Source organism: Vombatus ursinus, unplaced genomic scaffold (assembly GCF_900497805.2).
Source record: "Vombatus ursinus unplaced genomic scaffold, bare-nosed wombat genome assembly UNPS02014818.1, whole genome shotgun sequence".
Taxonomy (NCBI): domain Eukaryota; kingdom Metazoa; phylum Chordata; class Mammalia; order Diprotodontia; family Vombatidae; genus Vombatus; species Vombatus ursinus.
Window position 1 is genome coordinate 56502883 of NW_020954596.1, and position 13711 is coordinate 56516593.

The 13711-nt window shown below is 35.6% G+C and overlaps 1 protein-coding gene across 1 annotated transcript in view; it reads right to left on the bottom strand.

The window, feature by feature from the left end:
* Nucleotides 1–1985: 1985 nt before the first annotated feature.
* Nucleotides 1986–13711, bottom strand: part of NFXL1 (nuclear transcription factor, X-box binding like 1) — a 78460-nt gene continuing 66734 nt past the window's right edge. The window contains exons 19-22 of the mRNA XM_027836566.1: nucleotides 7675–7779; nucleotides 5236–5322; nucleotides 3916–3969; nucleotides 1986–2961 (exon numbers count right to left, since the gene is read on the bottom strand). Coding sequence (XP_027692367.1) covers nucleotides 2788–2961; nucleotides 3916–3969; nucleotides 5236–5322; nucleotides 7675–7779 — 420 coding nt within the window. The 3' untranslated portion in view covers nucleotides 1986–2787. The remainder of the gene's footprint in view (nucleotides 2962–3915; nucleotides 3970–5235; nucleotides 5323–7674; nucleotides 7780–13711) is intronic.

Consider the following 13711-nt stretch of genomic DNA (forward strand, 5'->3'; position numbering starts at 1 on the left):
AGCCAGAGACTCTTACAGAGTATAAGAACAATTCCAAGCAAAAATTTGCTTCCTTTTCTAATATTTTTTCTAGTTAGGAGTTCTTACGGTTTATTAGTACTTTGTATATAAACCTGAAAGCTAAAACATCCCAGAACTTGTTTTGCGCTGTGATGTTCATAATGATTTCCTGAAGTGCTTTCTGAAACAAAGATATTTAGAGTAGTTTTAATGTTAAATATAATTTACTATAATTATAATTATAATTACACTATATACTATATTTATCATTATAATTATAATATAATTCTCTGAAAGTCACTAATGCATAAATGATTACACCAAGTAATATGTTCTCCCAGCTATTCAATGTAGCTACCTACACCTGGCTACAGTAATCCCTTCGTACTCTTCCTTCTCTGAACTGCCAATGTATTTTATAGCCAGTGCCGAATCTCATATTAAATCAAGTCAACAAACATTTCTTAAATGTTTACTAAGTGCCAGGAACTATGCTAAGCACTGAGAATGCAATTTAAGGCAAAAGTAGTTCCTGCTCTTAGGGAGCTCACAATCTAACTAGGGAGATGACATGCAAGATTTACATAGGATAATTATACAGTCACTGTATAATTAAACTGTACAAACAAGATTTACATAGGATAAATTGGAGATAATCTCAAAGAAAAGGTAGTTAAGGGAAATTGGGAAAGAGTTCTTGTTTATATTAGAATTTAATTGCTCTCCAATCATACACATACACACACACACACACACACACACACACACACACACACACACACACACACACACACACACACACACACACACACTCTGTTTCCTTCCTGGTACCAGTTATATACATGTTGTTTCCTTACTGGTAACATTAGGTGCACAACACTTAATGACTGGATTAACGTAACTAATCACATCATTTCTCAAACATTCTAAATGAGATTTCACTGTACTTAGGCAGCGTGGTTTTAAGGCAAACTTTGCCCTTGAAAATTCTCCCAGTGACACTTAAGAAACACACAATTTGCACGTTCCCCCAAGGGCCATGGAGAGGCTTATGGTGCAAGTGAAAAGGCTGAGGCATGTTATCAACAAAGAATTGTGCACCTAAAATGGCAGGAAAGACCTGAGATGTACAAGTGGAAGAGAAGGTCCAAACATGTAGTAACACTTAGGGATGGCAGCTCATGTGTTCCACTGGGTACCTACATAATGGCAGGGGATCTAGAGTTGGGCCCCTAGCACATTGGGTGGACTCCCTGAAAGGATGCACAGGAAGACACAAACAAATCACACAGAGAAGGCATAGATCACACTGCAGTCCACACCACTGGAAAGAATAACTCCCAAAGATACAACCAGAGATCCATTGTATGCGGAAGCCTATGACTCCAGTTATGACTGTGGCCTTAGAGTACTTCACGTGATATAAATTATATAATAAAGGAAAGACATATTTTAAAAAACATTCTCAGCAAGCAGAGAAAAGAAAAAAAGACTGAAAAGGGAATGACTAGATATCAATAATCACTTAGTAATTTATATAACATTAAACAGCAAAATCTCTTAAGTCCCCAAAACAACACACTCTACACCTCTATGTTCTCCATTGAGCATCTTCCATGATTTTGCCCCTTATTCTAATATTTTATTTAACTTTTAATAGTGATCATAACCATTAACTAAAAACTATCTGGCCAAACTGAGTTTTACCCATTGAAACTAACTTCTAACATCCAATTATATATTCTATAACTTTTGGGAATTGTCAGAAAGTAGAGAGAAGTGTGGTGTAGTAGATAGAAAACCAGCCTTCAGTCTCCAGCACCTAAGTCCAAGGTGCACCTCTGACACACAGTGGCTGTATGACCCTGGACAAGTCCCTAAGACTGTCATTTGCAAAGCAAGTGCTGATGTGTATTTGCAGAATTTCCTTACCAGGAGTATGGATGAAGTCAGAGATCTTGTTTTAAAAAAAAAATTCAGGAGTGCAAAGCTGATAATAAAATACTTTTAATTAGAGATTAGTCACAAAAATTAAACAAACTGTTTAAAATAACTTACAATTTCAGCCAGATTTGTCAATTGCTTTACACTATGTCCACTCTTCTATCTGAAATGCACCTTGAAAGAACACATTTAAATTGTGCTAAATGTACTATTTAACTTCAATAGAAACTTCAACAGAAACTGTATTTTTTGCATCTGATAAATTCTAATGAATAAAATCAATTTCTCCTCTGATGAACACAACAGCTAACAAAAATGTCATAAATGATTAGAAGTCCACAGTGATAAAGTATAATAAACAAATTTTCTCAATCCCCTGTTATGAAATCCAGATATTTTCAGTTTTTGTTTTGAAAAGTCTTATTACGCAGGATCACTGAACAAGATACATGATCAAAGAAATTATTCTTTAATAAGAAAGATGTTTTAGAGATGTTAATTTTAAAGCAAATATGGCTCAGTTTCATTTTAATAACAAAAAATTAAGGTTTGCACACAAGGAAATACAATGAACTAATAAAATGTTCTCTTGGCAAGAGCTCTGTAAATAATTCAAGGTATTTTACAATTTCAATTCATGCTATCACTTTTAATTATACTATGCTGCCTTTTTTTTAGATGCTGGTTAAGATAACACTTAACATCCTTTTCTTCTTATAAAAAAGAAAGAACAGAGATGACTATGAATATAAATCATATTCTATGACATACATGAACTAACATTCTAAGAATGTTACCTAAAGCTAAATTAAATTGAGGTATATTAAAACTGATCAAAACTTTTCAGTACACATCATAGGCCAGGTACCATGCAAACATCACAACGAGTGTGCACACTAGGGAAAGGAACACTTTCTTATATTTTTGCCATGCTGAAGGTTCAATTTCTACTTCATCTTTTTTCCTGTTTTTCTTCCGACGACCTTTCAATCTGTTTTCAAAAGCCTCTAGTTCAGCCTGGACAGGAAAGAACAGTTGCAATTATTTAAATGAATTCAAAACATAAACTGAATCAAATGACTGAATTTTTAAAAAATATTCACACTACATTAATCAATCTGGATGGCCTCTTAATATTGACGCTATAGAATAAATTACTTGTATAAGAAATGTAGAAAAATATACAGCTAATGAGAGCAGTCTTTAAAAATATCGATCGTTTTGATTTTCTAAAAATTAACAGATCGTATATGTTTAAGTTAGAAAAATGTTTTGATACTGGCTGTACTGGATAAAGATAGAATGGTTGTAAGTAAATGTGTATGTAATAGGGGCAGTCTAAATACCCCTAATATTCATCTTTACATTGCAGGGCCCCAAAGGCAGAGTGGATAATCCCTGTGAAAGAAAAGACCTCTGGCTCTTTGACAGAGCTCCAAATTCCAGTACAACTTGTCAACTGAAGCTTGGATGACCTGGGCATCCTAGCACAGATCCTCTTATCCTCATCCTACAAAGATATTATCCTGTCCTGAATGTCTATGGCACATAAGTCAACACTAAATTGAACATTCTTCCTAGTTGTTTCGTATTTGCAGGGTAATATCATTTTCTACTTTTAGAGAGGCAATTAGAAAATATCTGCATGATAGTAGCAATTTGAGCTAACACAGAAATAAGGAGTATGATCAGTAGCAGCTCAAACTTCCTGCTGGGACGCCTAAGTTCAGGAATCAGAAAGAAATGTTGACTAAAAATACATGGTATCTTATGCTATCCCTGGACTGAAACTATTGAAAACAGTAAAGTAAATTACCCATTGGTGCTTTAAAAGAGTTCAGTCCCCGTCCTCCACCAAACTGTCCAGCTAACTTCTGAGGCTACTTGTCCCCACTCAACCACACCTGTGCCACAAGCTCCGCCTCCAGAGCACTGGATCTGGAAGCTCACAAGTCAGCACTGTTTAATTACCTGTTGTCTTCGTTTTTCTTCTTCAACAACAGCCTTGGCTTCTGCTTCCTTTATCTGTTCAAAGGCATGAACAGGCACATAAAATGTTTTACTGATTTGTGCTGTCATATCATTTTCATGACATTTCATGATTTTTTCTTAGTCCTTTACAGTAAAGTGACACAAAGGCATTTTCTAAATAGTTTTTATTAAGGTGGGTACACTTTTTATGGACATTTCGCTGTAAAGGATGGATCTCAATTCAAAGGTATTAAATGAAACATGTTATAAAACGTAAAAATACTTTAGATGGATCTTTTTTTACCTGAATTACTTTATAAAGCTGGATACTAAATATTAAATGAAACTAGTTCTCATATGTAAAAGCAATAATTTACCTTAAATATTGCAGAGGTAATACCTTGACAAAAATCTTTATACTTCAAAGAGAAGCTCTGTTCTTAAGAAAACTATTCTTATCTGTACTAATGAGCGTAGTCTAGGGTAATCCAGATAACCAATAACTTTTTAAAAAATATTTTTTTGGGGGGCAACATGTTGTTTGACTATATTTGGTTTATGATAACATAAAATATGTCTCTATTCCTTGAGTACACAATCACTGACAGTGAAGGAGGAGACCAGAGAGCAGAGCAGACAAGGGAAAGCCGGTTCAGGATTCAGAATCATTTGTATGTAATCTGACCTGCAAATAATCAGGAGCTGACACTACATAATTAGGATTTTCTTTCCAAAGCAAAAATATTCAATTCCAGCTATATTTCTTTCAGTGCCATTTAAAATTGCTCTCAGGTTCTTTTACCTCCCGCAGTTATTCATCCACCTAAGAGGCAGCCTGATACAATGGAAAGAGGCCCTGAAATTAAGAGGAGAGACCTGGGTTCAAATCTCACCTCAGACTTAGTACTCATATGACTGTGGGCAAATTACTTAGCCTCACTGTGCATTAGTTCATTCATCTGTAAATGAGGTTATTGGACAACATAGCTTCTGAGTTCTGACTAGCTCCAGTTCTAATTCTAAATGTTTGCAAGGCATAGTTCAAAATGATATCTCCCCTTCCAACCCTGCCACTGTTCATTTAACATGGAGTAACAAAGTCAACAACTTTCTCTCTATCCATTTAACACAGGGAAATTATCATTAATATAACATGGGTATGATTTTGATTGCTTCTACCCACCTACAGAACTAGATTATTATTGGCAAACTAAAAAAGTACTGTTTAAAAACCATCTACATTTTATTCCACTTATGTTTTGCCTCAGTAATAATTCACAACTGTAAATTCCTTGCCAAAGCAGGGAGAATTACAATTACCTCAGAGGCTTTCCGTTTCATTTCCTTACATGTGGTGTCACATTCTAGAGAAACTCGGCCTTCACGTACTTTACTACACTGCAGTTCCTAAAAGTAACCAGAAATGGGTATTAAAAATCATTCTTTCAGACTCCAAATTTTAATGACCTTCCATTTAAAAATAATGAACAAAGTGTTCCTGGCACTCCTCTGGCAGGTGTATGAGTCCAATGAGCTCGCATATTCTTCAACCTTTCAACCCTTCCTTATTCTTTCAAGCTTCCCACACTTTCTTAAAAGCACATCATCTCTTCCCGATTTCATTTCACAACTGGACATCTACAAAGTGCACAGCCCTGCTCTGGGTATAATTTGTATTCCAAGCAAGTAAAATAAAAGCTCAACCACCCAAAATCCATAGGAATGAATGATTTTCAACAAGCATTTCCCTCTACATATCATAACTTGATTCCAACTATTTCTAATGGAAAGCTTTCTAAAGTAAACACGTACTTGTAAGCATCTGATGCAAGATTTGAACTCAAATCATCCTATTATTCTTTAATAGAACATAAATTCCTCAAGAACAAAGAATGCTTCATTTTTAAAGTCTTTTGTATTACCAGTCAGTCAATAAACATTTAATAAGCACCTACTATAGACCAAGCATGTAGTAAGTGCTGGGGATACAGAAAGAAACAAAAGACAGCCCCTGCCCTCCAAGAGCTCACAATCTACTGGGGGAAGACAACAAGCAAAAAAAAAAAAAATGTATGAACGGGCTACATACAGAATAAATAGGAAATAATTGAGAGGAAAGGCACTAGAGCTAAGAGGGGTTGGGAAAAAATTCCTGTGTAAGATGGTATTTCAGTTGGGACTTAAAGAAAGCCATGGAAGTGAGGAGGAGGGAGAGCATTCTGGGCATGCTGGACAGCCAGAGAAAATGACCAGAACCAAAAGATGAAGTGTCTTGTTTGTGAAGCAGCAAGATGTAAAAAGACTGGAAAGGTAGGAGGGGGCTAGTTAGAAGCCCCTAGCATGGTGCCTGGCAAACATGGTGCTTGTTGATTGATTCCTGACTTGAAGCTCAGCACTCTATCCACCCACTATGCCACCCTTACTCAGTGTTGAAATATAACTGAACCTTTTTTCTAATGACTTAAGGGTTATCCCGATAAATTATATTCTGCTGTAATATAACAATACCAATTAAAATATCAGGATTTATTGAATTATTTGGCCCCCAGACTACTCTGATTTGAGGCTGCTTGTGTCTTTTTTTTTTTTTTAATTATTCTGTCTCCTCCCCTTTCAGTTATCACTTTTTCTGCTGTCAGTATACTTATCTCTAGCAATAGTTTAGGAAGTCACTGAAAACAATGTTTAGGAGGAATGTGATAGCGTCCAAAATGGAGGGAAAGGATGTAGGAGGCTTGGAGATTATTCGAGAGACTGTCACAATAAACAAAGGCTTGAGGTGATGAAATTCTGGACTATGGCAGCAATGGGTAATGAAAAAAGAGGGAACACTACACAGCACTAATGAGAAAATACTAATGGGACATAGTGACTATCTGTGAGGGAGATAAGTGTTACAGACTATTTCAAAGTTTCAAGTCTGTATCTGGGAAAACAAAAGTTATCAACGATGAAAATAAGGCAGTCAGGAAACCATTTGCATAGGAAAATGATTTGTATCAGAAAAGCAACAGTCGGAGGTGACCAAGAAGGTTTAATGATAAAAACATTGACTACAAAAAAAGTGATATTTAAAGTTATGAGAATTAATGTGTTACCAAGCAAAAAGTAGGAGCCCTGAATGAACAGGATTTGAAACAATCAAGGGGAAAATGAAGACAGTGAAAGAAGCATGGAGAGACCAAAACCAAAACATTATGGCACCAAAGGACATAAGAAAAGTACTTGAAAACCAACAATAGCAAAAGCTGCTGTGAGATCCTAGACAAGAAAGACTAAAAGGTCATTGAATCCAGTGATTCAATTATCAATGACCTCCTAAAGTAGTTTCACAGCCTCAATCTTGAGTTATTTGTTCACCATGTGTCATAAATACAATCTTTTCTGAATTTGTGGCTATTTACCCACCCATAAAGGAACATATAGGTGCCTAAATCTGGATCATGGAATTAGTGACAAAAACCTGTTTTAAATTTAAAGCACTAAAGTTTAAATCCCTTTTTTAAATCTACTGAACTGTCTTAGTTCCTATTTCATGTTTCATATTTAGCATATTTACCTCCATAAAACATATGAATTTTATGTAAAAAGAGAAAAAATTCCCATTACAAATGCAGGACACTATTCCATTGCTAGAACCGATTTTTTTTAAAGGACTTAGAGAAAAACATATTTTGATAAGGTAAAATGTTCTAGAATATTCATATAAGAATTAAACACTAAAAATTATCCATGACATTTTAATAATTTGGAATTTACCTTTTTAATTCTCTTGCAAGGACACCTGAGTTTTACCTTCTGGTTGCAGTTAAAAGGACATTTCCCAGGATGGCATAACTCTTTACAGCGATGACCACAGGGCAACTAAAGAAAAATTTTAAAAGTTAATTTAAAATTTAATGTGAGTTTTCAAATCCTGAAAAAGAAAAGACATCCACACATAACTCAGTCAATCCAAATTAACTTTTTAAATACATTAAAAAAAAGCTTTCTTGTACTGAAAAACTGGATTAAGAATCATACACTTTGGGAAAAGAGCAAACTCAGAAAACGAAGCATTTATTAAATATGTTCTAGTGCTATGTATCAGGGATATAAAGACAAAAAGACTTAGAAGTTCACAGTCTATTAGAGAAATACATGGAAAGCTGTAAGTAAATATAAAGGAAACGCAAGGTAATTTGTTGGAGAAAGGCTTCAGCATCTTGGGGTGAAAAAGGGAAGGAAATGCCTCAAGTTGGAGGTGGTACTTGACTCAAGCTATAAAAGAAACTAGGAATTCTAAAAGATGGCACAAGAACAGGAGAAAAAAAGCCATGGGGAACAACAAGGAGGTTGAACCACAGGTTGGGTGAAGAAAATAATGTGTCACAACAATAGAAAAGAGAGGCTAGAGTCAGGCTGTGAAGACTTTTAAATGCCAAACAAAGGAATCTGTATGCTATCCTAGGAGTAAGACTGAGCCACCGGAGCCTTCTGAACAGGGGAAGGACGTGGTCAAATAAATGTTTAATGGTACCCCAGCAGCAACTCTTAGTTTCACGATGTGTTTTCAAGAATTGTTGCATAAAGTGACCATATAAAGTGAACTTGTTTTACTTCTTTGGTGATCACAATAGATATCATAAACTCTCACATGACTACCCATACCAAAATAAAATATTTAAATCTTCAAGTTACCAAGTCTACTTATAAGGTGCCATAAATTATGCATATTCTCTCTCTGTCTCTCTCTCACACACACACTTACACATTCACACACACACACACACACACACACACACACACACAGAGTCTTCTACCCTGTCCCTTTTAATCAGGTTTCTATTTCTCATCTCAATAAAGTACTGGTCCAGGGAAGGATCTAAGATAGCAGGACTGATGATGGTATGCGAAAAGGAGGGAAATGAATCTTTCTATCCCATGAACCCATGAAGCACCCAACCATGCATCTCACCCTACTATTCCATCTTCCAGTTTTTGGAGTTGGGGGAAGCCCTGATCCATTCTATTGCCCAGGAGGTGAGGAGTAAGGTGTTGGGTCCCAGATTCTGCTGCCAGGACTGCAGCAGGGCAGAAGATATGACCTGGCAACCCGAAGTAGAACTTTGAATGTATCTTCCCAAAAAGCATTTTTATAATACATGGTAGTTAGGTTCTAAAACCCCATCAGTACAATACTATAGGTATGTATGGGTAAAAAAGGTTTCTGTGAACTGATCAAAGACAACTATCCTGTATGGTATTGTTGCCTTGGAAAAATTAACTGAAGTTTCAAAACAGTTGACTTACAAGTGAACTTTTAGACTGCTACCTATTAGAAACTTAGGGGCTAGTACTCTGTCTGTAATAACTATTTTGAAATATCAAAAAGAAAAGTATTCTCTTCAAATGATAATTACTATATGTTAATAACAAAAACATTAACCTTTCAACTAAAATTTAGAACATTTATCACTCTGCACAATACACAGGTAACTAAAGAATTATGTCTACATTACTATAACACTTTAAGGCTCAGGGAGCTATCAACATTGATACCCTTTCCACTGACAAGAGATCACAACCTCTCTACAACTTGGTAAATGGCCTTTGGGAGTTGCCAAGGCTGAAAACAATACATCACCTTGTAATAAATGATCAATGAAATGATAAGCCCCTCCAGTTAAGGATGAGTTCGCAGAGCTTGTTCTGTTATGGGGAACCATCTTCTTTTCAATGATTCAAGATAGCCTTCATGTTTTCCAAACCCCCAAACCTTTTCTTCTCCAAGCTAAATATCTCTAGTTCCTTCGAGTGACCCTCATATGACATAACAGATCTTTCACCATCTTGAATCATCCTTTTATGACTGCTCATTAGTTTATCAATGTGCTTCCTAAAATGTGGCATCCAGAACAAAAAACAAAGCTTCTCCTTTGGTCTCAAGTAGAATGGGTACTATCCTCCTCCAAACTATACCTCTCTTAATGTAGCCTAAGACCACATTCACTTTTCTCCCCTTTGTATGAGAAAAATCTGGTTGGTCCTCCCTTCACAAAACAGCTTTCTGTCCTCTTCCCTCCACTATCCTAGTTCCAGCCCTTATTATCTCTCGGCTGGACTAGCACAACAGCTTCCTAATTGGTCTCCCCGTCTCCAGTTTCTCCCCTTTACTAATCTATACTTCACATACTACAGCTGCCAAATTAATATTCCTAACGCACCAACATGTCTGACCACGTCACTCTCCTGCTCAAAAAGCTACAGTAGAGAGAGAGCAGATCTAAAAACCAAACTTGAATTTAAGTCCTGCCTTTGACACACCCTGCTGCATGATCAGGCACATCCCTTAACCTTTTAGTGCTCTAAGACTCTTAAGTTGCAAAGACGGTATCAACCCATTTAGGTAGATGGAATTTCCTTGCTGAGTATCAATTAAATCATGGATACATTCCTTATCCCTGTCACTATTCGACTCTTGACTCGTACTGCTTTTACTGTCCACTAACACTGTCACATAGTTTGAAGCCATCATTTTGCAGCTGAGGAAACCCAAGCCCGGAGAAGTTTAGTGATTTATCTGACCAGATTAAAACTCAGTTCTGACTGCAAATACTATGTTCTTTTTAAATACTGTTTCATGGACCTACATTTCACAAAATAATTCAGGTGTCAAAAAAGGTCCTTTTTAAACTTTCCCTAAATTGTCTTCTATGCTTTGATCACATATCACACCACTAAAACTGGCAGTTTATTTTTCTTAATGACTCTAATCCCTTTAAGATCTAAAGCTACTTACCAGAATTTCCTACTGACATTAAATTCTTTTAAATGTTGATAATTCCTACAACTCTGTTTCAGAGCCCTAATGATATGCCATATACACAAACTTTAAAAAAGAAAAATTCATCTTAAAAAAAACCTCTCCTAATCAATACAGTTTTTGGAAAAAGTAACAAAAATGTAGACTACAAAACGCTCCCTATATATATTCCAATTTCCCTCTCTATGCTGTCCTCAACCAAAAAAATAAAAGAAAGACCAGCATTTCCCTTACAGATTTCTTTAGTATTGCTTTCATTCCGAAGCTAGAATAAGTACAAAGAAAAAACATGCTTAAGGCCTAGAGTAGGGGAGAATGACAGGAATGGTATATCTCAGCAAAAAGGAAAAACCTAATTTAACTTCCGGAAATTAGCCTACTTCTATGGGATCTTATATTCTCACAGTATTCCCAGAACTTCTTAACATATTTAGGAACTATTTTAGTTTCTAGCCTAAAAGTTCTTCTCTCTGTCTAGCAATGTAACTTTAAACATGTTGCGTATGATTTTATCTGCAGAGGTTTACTTGAAAAGAAAATGATCAATTTAAAACAAAACTAATGTTATATTTTCCATTTCTTCCATTCCTCAAACCTAAAATTCTTAAACAAGACCACCCCCAAAGCCCATAAATTATGCTATTCTACTACTGTAGATAAGGTTTTGCCTCAAGCTATAAAAACAAAACTTTAAAATAACAAAATCCCTTGAAATTGTGATACTGCTCCAAAGAAAAAAATGTACTTAGCACTTATCAATAGAACTTCTAGGCTCCTGCTGATTAGTCCCCATCTGGAAAGCCCAGGTACTTAGTATCTTAGGAAGAGAACAAAAAAGAGTCACTTGCTCTACTCTTGGGTTCCCAAAGTGGACCATACTGGCCCCTGCAGAACAATGGGGTGGGGTTGGGGGGGGCATGGAAGAGGAGCTGTACATAGCCTCAGGTGCAATTGGGAGGCATTGAATAAAAATAAGGGGACAGTGGAAGCATAACAAAAGAAGATAAATTTTGAAAAGCCATTCAGTCATGTTTCATCTGCAGTGTAAAGACATAGTAATTACATTATTTTCCAAATAAACACACAAAATGCAAGTTACATCCGATCGGCATTCAAATCCACTGACAGGTCTTAACAAGAAGTGTTGGCAGAAGAGCATGTCGGGCTTTGTCAGGAAGTCCAGCATGCACTGGCAGGAATATGTGTGTAATGACTTGTAATAATACATTACTATACGGTTATATGACAATACTGCATCATCAAAATTTCAATGCAGGAAAAAGACCACAAATTTACAATAAACTATTAAATTTAAGATGCACCATTTAATAAAAATTTTATATTTTTTTGAAATGACACAAATTTTTTTTAAAAAAACCAAAGGGTTAAAGAAAGTAGATTTTGAAGGGAGCACTAATTTTTTTTTTTTTTTTGAAAAGGGGGTGGTAGGGGCAGCTAGGTGGCGCAGTGGATACAGCACCAGCCCTGGAGTCAAGAGGACCTGAGTTCAAATCTAACCTCAGACATATAACAATTACTGGCTGTGTGACCCTGGGCAAGTCACTTAACCCCATTGCCTAGCCAAAATAAAAAAAAAGAAAAAGAAAAAGAAAAAGAAAAGGGGAGGGGTAGGCCAAATAAATTTGGGAATCTCTGCTCTACATACTACTTACATCACTAGAATCAAACTGAGTAAGAATAAAAATAACCTATTGACCTATGCAAAATTTTAAACAGAAATGTTTTTCTACTGTCAAAATTTAGCAAAACAAGATTTCTCAATTTAGACGATAGTAAGACTTATTCTCCATACCCAGTAACTAAGTGTGATTTCTATTAATTATTAAACAACTATGACAAATTGACACTTTTTCAGGCTAAAAATCACTGAAGTCAGTTCATGTATTTTTTAAAGTTCACTTAGAAAAACAGAGTGGGAGGACCAAAGAGTATCAATTCTGAAGCATGCTTGATATCCTTAACAGACACTGTGACACAGTGGCAGAAAAATTGAGACCCTCCAAAAAAGAACACAAGCCCTTTCAAGTGGGTTTAAGTGCTACCCTTTGCATTCAAGGCAGGGGATTTTTTCTAGTGTTCTTAGAGATCCTAGCGTCAGTCTGATGGCACTTCACTAAATCACATGCTAGGGCATAGGAGACCAGTTAAAAAAATCAAGTTCAAGATTTCCTGCCCCAATACAGCCCTCTTCCCTTTAAAATCAGTAAAACTCTCTACGAAACTGAAAATACTTGCCACTGAAAGGTCAGAAAACAAAGTAACAATTCCCACTTTGACAACAGATATATTTTTAGTTTGAAACCATAGTCCATTTAAAAAAAGAAAAACATCTGACTTACTAACTGGCATTTTGACAAACAGTACAAGTACCTCTCAGAAAATCACAGTGCCTACTGAGCCAAGTACATTTTTATGGTTACAGGTATCAATAATTTAAGGATCTTTATACTTTTAGGAAGAAATTTATTTAAAATTTTTGCATCAAATCTCATTAGTGAAAATGATCCATAGTTCTATAAACTACTGGTCTATAGTTCTTTCATTAAGATGCCAGGGACACATTATCATAGAAAAATAGTTTAAGAGAGGATTTTCTTTTTCAATTCTTAAGACTAATATGTATAGTATAAGTATTAAATGTTCATTAATTTTTGATAGAATTCATCATTTGAATCAGGTCTGGTCTTTTTTTTTCCCCCCTTCCTGGGGTAGCTCCTTTACAAATGGTTTAATTTCATTTTCAGTGACAGGATTGTTAATTTCATGCTACGTTAATTTACGTAATCTATATTTTTGTAGGCAATCCTCTATTTCATTGAAATTAAATTAGTTTGCCTAGCTATAATTATGTATAGGAGATGCTAACTAACTTTTAAATTTTCTACTGGATTTTGCTTGGTTCATTTTTCTTAATTTGGCAATTTGATTTTCTTCCTTTTCTCAGGTTTGCTAAAGTTCTATCCCCTTGTT